Source organism: Ptychodera flava, chromosome 13 (assembly GCF_041260155.1).
Source record: "Ptychodera flava strain L36383 chromosome 13, AS_Pfla_20210202, whole genome shotgun sequence".
NCBI classification, from domain to species: domain Eukaryota; kingdom Metazoa; phylum Hemichordata; class Enteropneusta; family Ptychoderidae; genus Ptychodera; species Ptychodera flava.
This window is the reverse complement of record NC_091940.1, coordinates 26,682,476-26,699,472: the sequence shown is the minus strand read 5'-3', so window position 1 is coordinate 26,699,472 and position 16,997 is coordinate 26,682,476. Positions and strand designations below refer to the sequence as shown.

At 36.7% G+C, this 16,997-nt stretch overlaps 1 protein-coding gene across 2 annotated transcripts; it reads left to right on the top strand.

Annotated features, from left to right (window-relative positions):
* Positions 1 to 2,785: 2,785 nt before the first annotated feature.
* On the top strand, positions 2,786 to 16,643 carry LOC139148013 (leucine-rich repeat-containing protein 69-like). 2 transcript variants are annotated; one of them, XR_011555852.1, is made up of 9 exons: positions 2,786 to 2,996; positions 4,043 to 4,169; positions 7,148 to 7,220; positions 8,389 to 8,656; positions 10,135 to 10,236; positions 11,360 to 11,400; positions 12,010 to 12,059; positions 14,003 to 14,141; positions 14,751 to 16,643. XR_011555852.1 is itself a non-coding variant. In XM_070719268.1 (8 exons), the coding sequence occupies exons 1-8, from the start codon at positions 2,820 to 2,822 to the stop codon at positions 14,859 to 14,861; spliced, it is 1,038 nt and encodes a 345-aa protein (XP_070575369.1). In that variant the 5' UTR covers positions 2,786 to 2,819; the 3' UTR covers positions 14,862 to 16,643. The 2 variants fall into 2 exon arrangements, 1 of the variants encoding a protein (XP_070575369.1); XM_070719268.1 differs by lacking the exon at positions 12,010 to 12,059.
* The last annotated feature ends 354 nt before the right edge of the window (positions 16,644 to 16,997 follow it).

The window sequence follows — 16,997 nt, the reverse complement described above, 5'->3', positions numbered from 1 at the left end:
AGTATTCAGTTTGCTAACACAGCCTGTGTATGTGTACCATGCATTTGTATCACTGACAACTGACTGTCAGTCTGGACTCTATCATCACCTAATACATATTTTAAATACAGGCTTTGTCGACAAATGATATTGTGTGTTTGAGGATGCTGTAGGTAAACAGCAAGAAACTGTAGTTGATATTGCACAGAAATATTGCAAAACTCATCAACAGTTGTAACTTCTACCTGTTACTAGGCTAAAGTTTGTTTTTTTTATGACAAATCGTACATGTTTAGATTTTTTAAAATAAAAGTCATGCAATGTGACAAAATGGTTCTACATTTCGTTAAACATTACAACAAATTGATGACGTAAAAATGGTATTCATTTTTCATTGAATTACCTACAAAAGCTTGGAATTCGAAATTTAAATGTAAAACATATAAGGGAACCAAAATATTTTCAAGTCCCCCTACAGGCAGAGCAAAATTTTCAACTCCCCCTCTACTACCCCCAAAATTTTCGAATCCCCTGAATTCCTCCAGCCCCTCAAACAATTTTTTGTGAATGCAGCCTAACTTGATGGATGCAATTATAGTATTGAATGTGCCTGACACACGTGCCATATTATATCTACGAAACCACAACATGAGAATAATTTGGAAAAAATGTCACGAGGTGGCGCCGCCAGACTCAAAAGGTAGAATAGGACAAAGAAATAATACTCGCTCGAATGAAAACAAAGGCATGCGATTCGAAATTCAGGAGGGCGTGGTGTCACTCGCTTTTCAATTTGCGACATGTGTTCGCTCTTTTACAGTAACTTTTGAGGATTCAAATTATATTTGTTCTTTATGTCAGCTACATTGTCTGGTTCTGCTTCCAAAAGCACGCTGAAACCCACTATTTAGTCAACACAGCATCTATACATTTACATTTGAAGTAGTCAGAACAAGAATTCACTTGTCAACCATAACAGCGCAATCTATATGAGTACAGGCTGATATGACAACTAAATACTATGTATCTCAACAGGCTCTTACCATGGAGGTGCATACTAGAGAAAAAGCTAGTTTCATGTGCTTTTCATATGCATTTACACACTTCAATGTACATGTACATGTATTCCGTGACCATTATGTGATCCCCGAAGAATATTATTCTCGGAGTAAATCGGACGCTCAATAAAGGGTAAATAAAGAAAGGAAGGAAGGAAGGAAGGAAGGAAAGAAGAAAGAATGAATGAATAAATAAAGAAATAAATAAATAAATAAATAAATAAATAAATAAATATAATACATGCTTTGAGGAGTACAACAAGACATGACAGATTAAATGCAGAAAAATAGTTTCAAAGCATCAAAAGGAGTGAAAAAATTATCAACAGTTACAACTATTACAACTTACTGACAATGTCATTTATTTGTTTCTGAAGTATGAAGGAGCGAGTGACACCGCGCCCTCTTGAAGTACGAATTGTATAGCTTTGTTTTCGTTCCAATATTAGTTGATGTCAGTTACTAGTACTGACTGTTTGTCTTGGCGGGGAGAAGAAATATTATTATTATGTCCGACTCCTACGGAAATCAAAAAATAAATTATGACTGAATGACTGAATAAATAAATGACGAAAATAAATTATAAATATATGAATAAATTGTAAACAAACAAACAAATAGGTCAACCAGCTCTCTTAACGGAAGAGATTGACAGATTAAATTCACAACTTCAGTCGCTCCGGCAAAACGTTGGAAAAGCTTCAGATGTCTTTTTCTGGAAAGGCAATTTTAGAAACGACCCTTTCCGTTAAACACGATACTATACACAGGCACTCCTTAGCTGGTTAGTCTGCTAAATAGATCGATTATCGGCTCGATTTATCGATCCCGTTGTCGATATGCCCGCCACTGCAACCATAATACTCACAAGGTGTGCAACACAATCACTCAAAAAACACACCACCCGATTTGTCTACTGGCCGTGCGCTCACACTAAACATTCAGAACTACACTTCCATATACCTAGTTGGATCACAAATTTAACCATCTCCTCGAAAATCACGCCAAAGAGCATGTTACTCGCGTCATCTTGAAGAAATCGGCCGTGTTTTGAGATCAAGCGGGGTGAAATGCAGCCTGCAGAACGATTCTACCATATGACGTAATTTTTTCCACTGCTGATTGGTTCAACTGTACTTCGCCAGTGACGTCTTGCAGTGACCTTTGTTTTGGCCCTGATTAGCCAATCAGCAGTGGAAAAAATTACATCATATGGTAGAATCGTTCTGCAGATTGCATTTCACCCCGCTTGATCTCAAAACACGGCCGATTTCTTCAAGATGACGCGAGTAACATGCTCTTTGGCATGATTTTCGAGGAGATGGTTAAATTTGTGATCCAACTAGGTATATGGGAATGTAGTTCTGAATATTTAGTGTGAGCGCACGGCCAGTAGACAAATCAGGTGGTGTGTTTTTTGAGTGATTGTGTTGCACACCTTGTGAGTATTTAGGTTGCAGTGGCGGGCATATCGACTACGGGATCGATAAATCGAGCCGAAAATCGATCTACTTAGCAGACTAACCAGCTACGGAGCGCCTGTGATACTATAGTGGTAATTCAAGACAATATGGTGGGAGAAATACATCGACACCATTTTCTACTGATTAACTTTTTGTCTGATCCTGTCAGCAACAACGATGGTGTTGTCGCATTTCTCCGGTCGCAAAAGCGCCTTTCTCGCTCACGCAGCGCGGATATGTGTTCACATCGAAATCCCGTGTATTCTCGTACGATTGTACGAGATTCTCCAGCAACCAAAGGCAACCAAGGTAAACTATAATGGCGGACACACTGTTGCTTCGCGCTCTGAAGGGCCAACCAAAAAACCTTAGTTTGACGAATAAGGAGTTAGCTACAGTTCCACGAGTGATAGGCAAGCTGCAGTGTTTGAGTGGTTTGAATTTGAAGAACAACAAAATCACAAGCCTGCCAAAGGAACTGGGATTTCTCACACACGTAAGTATAAACTGGCAGGTGCAGTCCTGCTTGTAACCTTTCGTCCCGAGATGTTCTGTGTATAACGGTAAAGGTAGAACTTGTGTGCTGTTAACCGATACTCATCGGTTGATCGATAGACAAATGTGAAGTTACGGCCAGTGTAGACGCACATAAATAACATACTGTGAAAACGGTCGACTCAGTGGTGAAACATCATGCAGTACATTTGCTACGTCTGTAGATCCTCCCGGACGTCGTACTGTTGTGGACGTGTGCGCCCGTGGTGCGCAGACGAAACCACACAATTTCAATAAATATTCGAGCGAAGCGTCCACAAGAAAGAAATCATGAAAAAAAAAAACGTAATGCGAAGTTCTGATGTCAGAATTCGGACTGACTGTTCCTCTTTTGGAGTTCCATTTCCAAACCATGGAGCTGTTAAAACTTTAGTTTTCGCGAGCTTCGGGTTTCGAGAAGTCACTATACCTCGGTACACAGAACCGAACAAAGTATGCGGTGTTCCAGTGTATTCGTAGCCTGGGAACACAGTTATAGCGCCGGCAGGTTTGTGGACTCAAGTCATTAAATGCACATCTGAATGTTAGAAAACACCAGCAGAGCATAATAAACACTCCTATCCAATTTACACAAAATGTACAATAAGTGACGCAAGATATTCAGCGACACGAACGGTACATAGAAGCAGTTGTCGTGAAAGGAATTCAACGTTATAAAAAGATCATAAGCGTAGTCCAGCCGTTTCTAAGTTTCAACTGATCTATATTTGAGTATTATAGTGACATTGCCGCAATGTTTTTCTGTGAAGCTGGTACCTGCTCTTTCCATTCGCTTCCCAAGCAACAAACCCATCGTTCAAAACCCCAGTAATTCTTACTTGTAAATAATTCATGATAAGTGAGAGTCTTTCATAAAAGTTTAAACCACTGTGTCATTTAAATGCTTGTCAAAAGATAAGAACCTTTCAACTACAACGACATGCAATTCTAGTTTTATATTTTATTAATTAATCAATTACCATATATTAATTAATGTGTTTATTACAGTTAACAGTACTTAATCTTGGTAACAACCTACTAGCAGAATTGCCAGAGCCATTAGGAAGTCTTCACAGCCTCGAAACGTTGCATCTTTTCCATAATCAAATCACGACGTTAAATACGAAAGTTTTAGGTAAGTAACAAGTTTTCCTACCGAATGAAGTAATACCGTACTAGAACTTGAAACATTAACAAGTGGCTTAGATTCTTTGATATTGTCAAAAAACTTTCAGAGTAGTGATAATGTACTGGAAAAGGAATAAAAAAGTATCGTTCACACAGTATTTTCTCTCTGTCCATCATCTTTTGCAAGCCAAAGTTGTTTTGATGTCAGTAAGCACATTACTGTAAATGCTCTGTTCTGTACGAGAGTATGGACCAGTTTTTCACATCCATCATATATAGCGGAGATCAATGATGGAATTGTTAAATAGAGGCAAGTGCATTTTCTTAAGTTTGCACGGTATTTCAAGAACTCGGTAGGATGCACTAGTTTGAATGCATGATCAATCACTGGAAATGGTAAAACATCTACCCAGTTGGTTGTATGAAAAATACTAGTAGATGACTGACTGTCTCTCTCAGAAAAAAAAGTGACAATTAATGGATAAAAACTACAAGTCGCCATATCTATTAATGTTGCTAAGGTACAGTATTTTGTGTAAAGCAAACCAGTCAAGATATTTGAAAAAATTCAAGTTCTGGTAGCTTGTATTCATAAGTTTTTAATGAAATGATTGACACAAAGATGAGAAGAGAGAATCTGAAGCAATCACAAAGTACAGTTCTCATGAAAATCTTGCCATTTTGCAATGATATTTAACTTTGCCAGAAACATAATTTCTTCACTGTTCACCCCCTTGCCCCCTTTACGGAGGTCCGACTTTGGCACAGTAAACAATAGGGTTGTACCAAGAAATAGTAGGGACAGGATTAAACTTTGATCAGATTGATCAATGTAAAAAAATAAAAATATTCAATGGCAAAGATTTGAAATAAGGTGATTACTATCTAGTGTCATGCTGCACTGTACCTATTGTTATCCAGAAAATCATGGTAAACATCATTACTGTGTGTTGTAGAGGATTCTAACTGAGATCAGCGTATTACTACTAAGTGCTTTACAATTTGAAAACAATGCATTTGTTCACTTTGGGTGTTTTCTTTTGCTATTAGTGGGCCTTGCTTATGTAACAGTGCCTATAGGTTCAATTGATTATCTTTTAAACATCTTAAAACAGTCAAAACCTGATTTGATGACCAGTCGTCTCTTTTTGAGTCAGGGTTGATCACAAACACTCCTTTTTTCCTTAAGTGTCTATGATAAAAAAGGCTTGTTCATGTGATGAACAATTTGATGTACACATCATCACTACATGCAGGCAAAGTCTTGAATTACTCACTTTAACCAGACCTTTTTTAATACGTGTATTTGTGTACATCAGCTTTTATTAATAAATGTACTTTTAGAGTCAGGACCTCAGATCAAGTTTTGGTAATTCATTTAGAGTGATTTAAAACTCTGATTATTGGCGCAATCACTGCACGAAATCAAGTGAAAGCTATGTGTAATAAACAACATGAATGGCATTACTTAGGCATGCCTAATGAACTTAGACTCTTTTGTAATTGTACATGACTTTTGCATGGAAGAAAAACTTGATGCATTTGTGTTTAGAGTCAGGTGTGAAAAAGAGAACAAAACAAAACAAAACAAAAGAAAGACAAGACACAAAAAAAGCATCAGGGATCATTATTGGATATATACCCAGATCCTCCTTGACATTGCTTGAAACACAGCAAGGAGATCATTGTCAATTCATTCTTTTAATTACATTTACCTTCTTTACCTCAGCAGAGATAAAAGTTGTGTGCTTCTTGAAAGTGAAAGTTTTGCACTTCTGTCCAGACATTACTGAAACTATTCCCTTTTGCAATTAATATTATAATATGAGTCACAGCGCAAAATTAGGATTTCAGAAACAACATACTATAGTAAAATTCAACAAAGCCGCTAACTATGTGTTAATGCTAAGGGGAAAGTCAAAGGTGTGATTTGCACAAAAGGAAGGTAGTTACTCCTCAGGGTTAAAGATTGGTGTACATAAGCAGATCAGAAGCATAGTGTATCGTAACAACTGTCCCTAAGGCACATACATCTTCCGAGTATCAGTCATCATGGGTGGTACACCTTTTGATTGACTTCTACTCAGCATAACAGAGTATACATTGAGTTTCTGCATTTAATTTTTAAACTTGAACTAGATGGACTGCCATTAGTTTATTAGTGGATGGATTTCTGTGTACAGTGATTGCATGTCATCGTTGAAAGTATGAAGATGATATGATAGAAACATTGGAGTCAGCAGACTTGATGATTTGTGTCATGTGGAAATTGAAATCATTGAACTCAAGTCACTTATAGAGCTATTTCGTGCAACGTTCAGCACGCATTGCATTCATAATCCTACACTTTGTCTCCCTGCTTTTGGAAGGTTTGCATTCCTGCTGACTTGAACTTCTCTGCAGGTTCTGGTATGATAACTCAAAATGTAAGATTTAAGGTATCATAATTAAACTACAGAAGGGCTCTAGATTAATTGGGGGGGGGGGATATTCAACACAATGGAGAGGTTCCAAGCTACCGTTTCCAAGTTAAGACCAGCCTACTTTGAAAGAGTTCACATGACACCTGTCCTTACACGCTGTTACTTTTGATATTAAGTCATTGTTTTTGTTCTGGAAAGCAATTACATTATTTTTTTCATACAGTAATTGCCCTGTTGTTAAAGTGTGTTGAAATAATAAACAGGATCTTCACAAAACACAATTTACAGTGTATGTACAATACTCTGTTGTTCTATTGAAACTTGAATCGTAGTCTTGTCTGAAATTCGGTCGCTAGCGCAAAATAACATCATACAATGAAATTGCTATCCATGAATGAGTTTACTCAAATATAGGCGTACAACTCACTAGAAAAAGAAATTGTAGAAACTGTGAAAAACTAATTTACAATACATCAAAAGTTGCAGTTAATGGAGCTGAAACTTCATGTTCATACAATTAATTATCTCTCCCTCTTACCGTCTGCTGGCATTACTTCAACAGGTGGACTCAGAAACCTGATATTGTTGAATCTTAATAACAACAAACTGAAGGCACTCCCAGCTGGAATAAACAAGTAAGTATGACATTTAAAATACTTGAATCATATGTGCTTGTGTTTTTGTTCAGAGTACCCTATTATGAAATCTCCCCTCAATTTCAACAGTGAGTGCCATTGAAAAGCGGGTGTGTTTTCCTCCTATACTCTTACAATGCGTCAGGGTTTTAAGTTCCTTTTCACTTGTATTACACAGTGGAAACTATACCAGTACTTGAAACCAAAACAGTGTTGATGACATCTCAGTGTCAATAGCTATTCCACAGTCACAATTGATCTCCCACCAAGATCTACAGGTTCAAAGGTCGATGGATAATCAACAAATAGAATAAGGGCTTTCAAGTAGGGAGGGGGGGTTCTTCCAATGAGAATATTCATTACTGCAGTATGATGATAATTTTTCAGCTGGAATGTCCAAACACCACAACTTCAAACGCTATTCTAATTCGATTAATATTCTGTGCCGTCAAATGAAAAAATTCTTACAGTACCGTGATATCACTTTAAAATACCTGTTTGAGAACAAGTACTTGATCCGTGCTTATCAACATACCAGACTTGCATGAGTGTAACCAGAAAAATCTTCTCCGACGAGGCCAGGGTACTAATACAGGGTCGTAAGACCTAGGCTTGCAGAAAATACTAGTCTTTCATATGAAACAGGTGTCTAAAAGACAAGAGATTGTAAAATACTGTAAACTTTGAACTTTAAACCTTTTTGAAAAGTGAACTTTGCCAGCTCCTGTGTGTCAAAAATCAGTAACTCTTTCTTATATACTGTCCTTGGTGTAAATTACATTACATACATGGAGTTCAGGAACAAACTAAACTTGATTATTCTTGTTTTGTTTTGCTCTACCTCCCCTTTTACTAATATAGTTTGATCAGGGCTCTATTTCTTTGATGTTTTGACCTGCTGCAAAAAAAGAATAATTCTAGTTGGATCAATGACAGGGGTCATAACATAATGTACCAACTGCATGCCTAAACTCAAGCTGCTGAAACGTACCTTATTTTTTACACTTTCACGCATCATCCCTCCCCCATTTCTCTGTAAATGGTTTCAACTCCTCACCACAAACAATATGATAAGGGTACAGTTCTTAGGGTATGCAGGACATAAGCCGAGGTGGTCATCTCCCCCCCCAACATTAACAGTAATTTCTTGTTTTCCCCTTGATACCAGATTAACAAAGCTGCAATCTCTGAGTGTGGACAGAAACATGTTGACGACACTGCCATCAGAATTGTGTGCTCTCAGTGAGCTGCATGAGCTGCATGCAGCCCACAACCAGATCTCCATGTTGCCGCTAGAAATGGGCTTCCTTGTCAACCTACGGAAACTCTACCTCCAACAGAACAGAATAAAAGAACTTCCGGAGGGAGTGGGAAAATTGTACAAATTACAAATCATAGATATAGCAGCCAATGACCTCAGGATATTTCCAACAGAGGTGGGTGATTTATTTCATTTTATTTTTTGTCAAAATTTTTCTCATTTTTCATTTATTTGTGTACATAGTGCTCAGCTTTTACTTACATTTAACTTTAAATTTATTGTTAAACACAGAAGGGAACTCACATTCCTCCAGAGTAACTGATCACCTCGTCATGTCATGAATACATAACCCTAACCTTTTGTTTTCAAGGAACATTTTTGGTTTGTTGAAAAGATCATGGTGGGAGTCCCTAAGAAAAGAAGTGAAATTGGGGTAACACAAGAGTTCTGTATATTTACTATATTTTGTTGCTATGGTGGTTCACTCATGAGTTAAAAATGTCTTTTAAAGTTAGCAATCTTCCTATCTGTGGCCAGTACTCATGGTCACCATGTATTCATTGATATAGCAAATAATGCTCTATTTCCTTGCATCAAATAGTCTCCTTGGAGGACATACAATCTGTCCCTGACATTGTTATTTTCTGTTGACTGGCAATCTGTTGTTACGGTCATTAAATTCTTCTACAAGCCAATCTAATTCAGCTATTTGTTTAAGACAAAAGGGACTGTTAAGAGATATTGATTTCTCAGTAATATGCTAATAGACCTGCTGGTATTTTGCCAGGTGCCAGCTCAATTTTCAGACGCCTCTTAGAAATTTTGCATGCAAGACTTAATTTGCAGGAAAAGGATACTTTTCTGCGTTTTCTTATTCAGCGCTTGGTACCGGGTACTCTCAAAATATCCATTAAACAGAATTTGATACCCTGCATGTATTTTCAATTTCGCTTGTTACGTTCATATTTTGCTTTCTCCAAAGTTGGCCGAACTGAAAAGTATAGACTGTCTTAAATGGCTTAGGAGAAATTGAAAACAATATTGTACCACTGGCAATGACCTAGAAAAAATGGTGTTCTTGTCTCCTATCTTGCACATGTCAATTTAGACTGGCCATTTCAGCCTTTTTTTGCATTTGTTTTTACAAAAATGAGCCACAAAAAATTGAGAGTGGAAGTGCCCTATGCAAAGTAGACAATATTAATGTTTGTAGATCATTGGTTATGCAGTGCCAAGGTCTGAACAGTGAAGTTATCATCATCATCTTACTGTGTGTGAGAATTACTGATAAATGTAAACATTCTTTTTTAGTTTTCATGTTGGCAGTTGAACTTGAAAGTTGAAAGTAATATAAAAGGTATTACTGTATCATTTTGTAAGAGGTCAAGGGTGAGAAATAATTTTTTGCTCTGTTATTAATGAAAATTAAATACTCATTGTAAGACCACCTGTGTGAGAATGTGCAACTAGATTTACTGAAAATATTAAAACGAACAACGCTGAGCAGATCATATTTCAGTGGTATGTTTCCGTAATATGTTAGCTGAATGAAACAAAGGCTATTTTTAGATAAACTCAAATTGCATCTTGGCAACTACAATTACCACTTCAACTGTGAAATAACCTGTTTTTCTTTGCTTTGCAATTTAACAGTTGAATAAGCTGCCCCTGCGGGAATTGTACAGTGAGGAGAATCCACTCCTGCAGCAACTACCCGTACACTCCATCCAGGAAGAAGAAATATTGTCTCTGAAGGTATGGCGTCATGTTCTGGTGACAAATAAACAGAGATGGAATGAAACAAAGAGTATCTGGCAGTTGCTATGGTGATGGAAACCTAGCAACATACTGTTTTATCTGAATGATGTTCATTTCAACAGATTAGATATGCAAAGTACGACAAATGATGGGTTAGCGTGAGAGGTATTACAAATGTTGGAAATTTGCCAGATTTTTTTAAAGTCTGCAGATCACCCTGATTTACTATAGCTCTTAAGTTTTAAGATGCCCCAGGTTACTGACAAAACGCTTGAGCCCTTAATGTCATTGCCAACAGTGCACTGTAGTCTTATTAAGGGCGCACAGTGTCTTTAATTCTTGCTACCGTAAAATTAAATACCGGTAGCTTTTGTCTTGTGCTAAGGGGTCAGGTACATGATTTGCAATGCATTGTGGGCAAAACGTTGACTTCTCACCACAGCAAGAGTTTTAAATGAGATAGTGGTCTCATAAAAATTTTTGACACTAATATAATCGCTGTCATGGCAAAAAGTTATGTTTGATTGTTCATGAAACTAGTTAAATTTAAGCATCTTTTCAACATTTTAAGCATTTCTGGTATGAAATTCCTGTATGACCTAAAATTTAACTTTGGTCTCTGCATTCATATGTAGTGTACCTGTAGAGACCAATCATGTTGAAAATATGGTCGACTGCCCCAGACTTTTATTATGACTCACGTAGGTGGCAAAATCATTTGTAAGGTACTGAGAATTCGCCTACTGCAGCGCAGCTTGGGCAGAGGGCAAATGAACGCTGTGAATTTCAGATCTTCAACATTTCAAAATTTCTTACCCTCCGAAAATGGTTTCCAGTAATGTAGTTTTTATCAGTAAAGAAATAAAACAAAAGAGTACCCTAAGAAGTACTTTCAAAATTACACATACCTTAATGTCTTGATAACACCGAGGTAATATTAATCTAGTTTGTAACCAATTGATTTTAGACGCTGCCAGTGTTATAGCTGTAACTTGACTGGCTAGATTGTAGATAAGTTTACCTAAGCATATCACACTCTGGAAGACAAACAAATGGAACTTAAATTTTGAACGATTTGAAAGAGCAAGATCATTAAGCTGAAAGTATCTTTCTTTTACAGGAAATAGTTGCAAGATATATTTTGAAAGAGCTCAAAGATAGGTAAGCAGATGCCATTTTGTCAGTCGTCATTGCTAATAAGATGAATATTTCCCCCCACAGTGCTTCCTAAGTCTTCCAAATAACTGGTAATAAAGAATGTAACATATGAAAACTGGATATTCCAACTCTGTGGACAAAGTCAAAATGTTCTGACATTGATCCCCCTGACCAATGTCTTTATCACACTAACATTGAACCCAATGCATGACTAATGGACAAATCATTATTTTTGTAAATATCGATAACATGATCATGTCAAATATTCATAAACATTTTAATTCACTGCGTTAATGTCAACCCAACTCATTGAAAACCCTGTTCCAACTCATTTGGATATTAACCCAATAACATTGTCAGTAATTAAGTTTAACATAGCGTTTATTCCAATTTACTCATCCATGCAGAACTTATTAAATCACAAAGCAATTACCGTATGATATACACATCTTTTGCTTAGCAATTGCTCATAGCTCATTTTACTTATTTATATTTCTTATAAACCTGTGTTTCACATGTTTATTTATTTTAACATCATTGCATGTGCATGTTTGCTTTATTTTTTTGCTGCGATTTTGCTTTTTATTTATTTTGCTGCAATTGTTACTAAAGACGCAAATTGGTTCGATACGGCGATGAATTGTTTGGGAAGAAAACGAGGCGTAAGTTGCTGTGTGTGCTGCTACTGTAGAATAGCTTCTTAAGCAAAATTTTAAGCTCTTTGCCCAAAGTTCACATCTTCTGTTTTCAACTTTACCCTCATATGATTGCAATATGTATAATGTAATCTCCATCTACTGCATATTCAGTGCATGGCATGTGTTATATTTAAGTGCACCATCAGCATACCCTTAAAAACCAAAAATTCATATTATTCATTTTGTAAGTTTGAAGATGTTGCTTCATCTTCTCCATAATCTTTAGTTCCTGTGCAAGTTCAATAAAATCTCCATGAAAACATTTAGCTTTCACCAGTCATTTCACAGCTTGTCATGCGAACTTCAAAGATAAACATCGCTTCACTACCGTACATAGTCGACTGCAGCCTGTATACCATGTCTGTACATGTACCTTCCAGGAGCATTAAACCAACTCCAAAATTATGCTTACAGATTCCCCCCCCCCCAAGTTTGAAAATTCTCCTTCCGGTCATAAAAACCTCATCATCTGTATCATCATCTGTGTCGTTACATTCCAAATTTGATTTCTCATTCTTGAAATCTGTTTGTCTTCAGGCTTCATCTGTACCTTCCCTCCATTCCTGTTTTCCATGACTTTTTCCATTGGTACTGTATTTTCCTCTTTCAATCTCCTCACTGCCCCTCTAACAGTGGATTGGTTTCCCAATCATACATATGTACTGGAACAATTTTCCAGGTTTGATGATGATTTAATTCTTATCAAGTCAAATTAAAACAAAAGTGTGCTTTCTTTCACATGAGTGTGTTGTTTGCAGTGGCTACTAATAGGATGTTGTGTCCAAAATGGTCATTTTGACCTTTCAACTTATAAATTCTCAGGCCATTGCCTTCTCAGTCTCATTGTTGTAAATTCCTTTTGGTAACAAAGGAATGTGAGTGACCTGCAATATTATGGTGACTATGGCAAGGTAGATTACGCTAGTCTATTTTGATGTTCCCATTGTCTGTTTAATTTGTTATCCAGCATGTCAAATAAAAATCTTTGTCATATTGTATTCTGTACACAGCATAAAACAGGAATGTTGAGTATTATTTGAATTTGAACACTGAATCACCTTGTCATTTCTTCCAGTTGGATGATGGTATTATGACATGGGCATCATAGAGGCCAAATAAATCCCAACTTCCAATAGATGTTGTTGCCTACAATTACATGTACAAAGTTTCAGATGATTTATCTCTGGGTAGTTAGAAGATAGCTGATTGTGGTTTGATATTGTCCACTCCAAAATGTCCATAAAATCTCTATTGTATCAGAATAGGAAATGCATTCATTGTTTGGCATAGTTTGTGTAATATTGAAATCGTCATTGACTTTTAAGAGTTAAAATCAATGAAAAACTTTCATCAAAAAAAGTGAAATACATTTCTTGGCCTTGGCATCTCTTCTGATGTTAGTTTCTTCACCATGCCATTGCTACAACAGCCACTGTAACTATCAAGGCAATATTTACCTTCCTCATGCTCATCACAAATACTATAGTAGCCACCAACACCATAGTTTTTTTCCTTTGATCACACCACCAGTACCAATCACTGTCACCAATATTTTCCTGCGACCTTACCACCACTATGATGGCAAACACTGCTTATATGGTATTTCCCTGGTCTTAAAGTCATCAGTCTGATGGCATAATTCCATTGGCATTGTAATATATATATATATATATATATATATATATGTATATATATATATATATATATATATATATATATATATATATATATATATGTATATATGATACAATGGCAGCTACCACCATCGTGAAAGTATTTTCCTGTCCCCTGCTGGCAACACAGTCATCACTCCTGTAGCATATAGTTCCTTTGCCTTGCCTCCACTATCCAGGGTTATGCCTACACCCCGCAGTGAAATAATATTTTATTGTTTCTTCAATGCCTAGGTGGTCTTACCTGAGGAAGGCCATCCGACACTATCCCAATGTGAAAGACATGCTAGCCCAGGCCAGTAAATGTGCTCTGTGTGGAGAGTCGTTTCTCAACACCTGGCTGGAATGTGTCAGGTTTGTGGACGCCCACAAGGTAGGTAGATTGATTTAACAAGTCTGTAACACTCTGGCCCTCAGTGGCCGTACACCATCCTGAGAAACAGTCAATGATTTATCACCAGCCCTGTTTGATTATCAAGTGAATCAACTGATCATATTTCAAATATACTGTATGTAAAGTTGATAAATAGACATGGTGATTGGTCACTGCTGTTTGCAACAGTTGAATCAACCAATCAGCATTAGTCTTAGTGGCATGGGTTTGAAAATCAGCATGACTGTAAAAACATTCACCGATCAATAATTAAAAGTATCTTTTCAGAACACATACTAGTTGAACTTGATTTTGATGAATGTGAATCAGGCCAATGTGCAGGATTTCAGAAGCTGTTTGCCAATGGTTGGCTGAAACTATTAAAAATATCTTCCTTCTTATTAGATTATTTCCAAACTGTCAATCAGGCAGAGAATAGCCGTAGTTTCAAGGTTTCTTGAGTTCCTATGAATCAGATAAAACCTTGTCAGCCAGATAAAACCTTGTCAGCCACTGCACTTTACCAGTGAAAGTCAGTCAGTTGTGAAGCCACGTACGTCACCCATGCAAAGTGTAAACAAGTTTATCGTATTGTATTTTTGTTTACAGGAATTGAAAACCAATAATGCAACTGGAACGATTCCAGTCAGAGCTCTACTGTGTTCCTACAAATGTTTCAACACCCCTGGTCACGAATTCTATGGAGTAGCCTTCCCATAATGCAACAGCCAAACAACAAACGAAAAAAAAACCCAATGGACTGAAATGTGGACAGGAGTATTATCGGTAAAGCAGTTTACAGTGGGCATCACAAGGCTTGTGTATGAAAACCATAACAAGATGCAAAAATTTTGGGAAAAATCCCATCAGTATAATAGTTGCAGTACCTATCAACGGAAATGAAAGTACAGACTATGCAGGGATTGTAATGCTCTCCACGGAGGGTACTCCAACTCAATGATGTGCACACAGTGCACCATGCAAACTACTTCTTTCTGACTCAAAGTATTATTTTTAACGTCAACATTGTTTCTCTCTGTAAATATTTTTCTCTAATTTCTGATCTGATTTCTATCAATCAGTTGTACAGACTGCCATTTCAAGATTTTGTATCTGTTGTATCAATTTTCTTTCCATTACAATCAGGTTTTTCTTCATTTCAAGATCAAGCATTAAACATACACAGACTATGCTATGCTTTTGATTTATACAGGTATACATCCATTGTAAAGTTTAGCTTCATTTTATGCGTGTAGTGTTTTCATGTAATTGTGCCCCCATATTAACTTGCATGGTTGAATTGTTTATTTATTGTGTATAAAACTTCACTTTTTTCCCCTGAAAGATGTAAATAAAATATTTTGATGATAAGTCAGCAATATTTAAGATTTGAATATCCAATACCTACATACTTTTGAATACTTGTCGAAGCTGTTTGGCCTTAGTGCATGAATCTCCTTCTTAATGTAAACTTGGCGTCAATACTTTGTCATAGCTTTTATAGCAGGTGTAGCCCCATCCTTTCTAGATAATTAGCCTGTATCTTTTGGTATACTGCAAAAGGATGAATTCCTCTGCGCGAATTACAAACTGTCACAATATTGCCAGGAATATTGCATCCATTTTACAACATACCCGTCCAAACTGTTCGTGAACATACAGGATTGTTTTCAAAGTTCTGTTGCCAAAGCATCGGCCATCAACTGTACTGGTATTGTGCTGTTCAGTCTATAATAACACATTGTGTGCTGTTGAAGACAAGATTCAGTCCTTTTAAAGGAACATTAGCTGTAACTTGTGGCACGTTTTTCAGTATTTTGCTTCTGTATATCAACTACCGTGTCTGACCCTAATCCATTTGCCATGCTGAAATTTCGAGTATTCTCTTTGTCAACACAGTTTGTATGTGTTTAGTGATCATTGTTTATTGTTTACAAATGAATTCTAGTCTGGACTTGAATACAATTTTCAACAATAACAATTAAGATCATACTCATATAGGTTTTGTTGATATGCTAAATAGTTGGCATTAAATTACAATTTAGGGACTCGATGCAGAAAGTGTAGGGAAACCACAAAATAAAAGTTCTGAAAAAATAACCAAAAGATACAGCTTATGGAGCTTTAAACAAGACCATACATGTAAGTACAACCATTTGAATTTAAAGTAGGGACCAGATAAGCATCTGGAAGTACACAGTGATATCTCAATGCTTTTCATTTTCTGTTAATACATGCTTATGATCTGTCAGAGTAGCTGTTTTTTTGCTACTACAATGAGAAAAAAATATGAATGTTACAAGAATAGTTAGGCAGAAATTGCCTGAGTGGTGTTGGAACCAACAAATGTCAATTCGTTGCCGTAGATACCGTCCAAAGGTTTCTCACACATTTAAAACTTTTCATGTGTTGAACTCAATGTATAGTCTCTTTACTACAAGGGTATCATATTTTATGTAAATATTTGTATTATAATAAAATTGATTCATTATTACATTGTCACATACCAAGACCATTGAACTTTTATAAATTGTTGGGAGAGAGAGAGAGAGAGAGAGAGAGAGAGAGAGAGAGAGAGAGAGAGTCTTTCTCTGGAAGCCAACCGGCGGCACTGTTGATCAACACGGTCAATTCAGCTAATACTGCAAATCCATGCACTTGCTGACTCATAGAACATTTATATTTTCTGTAGAGTGGATGGCGATGTCATCCTCACCAAGTAATATAATTATATTCAAGTGAGAAAGCCATTCTTGTTCAATACGAAAATCTGAACTGATGGATTAAATTTGATCCGTCATTCTTTGCATTGTTTCAGCCTTGACCGTGTATAGGGGTTAGCTGTGATAGGTTACC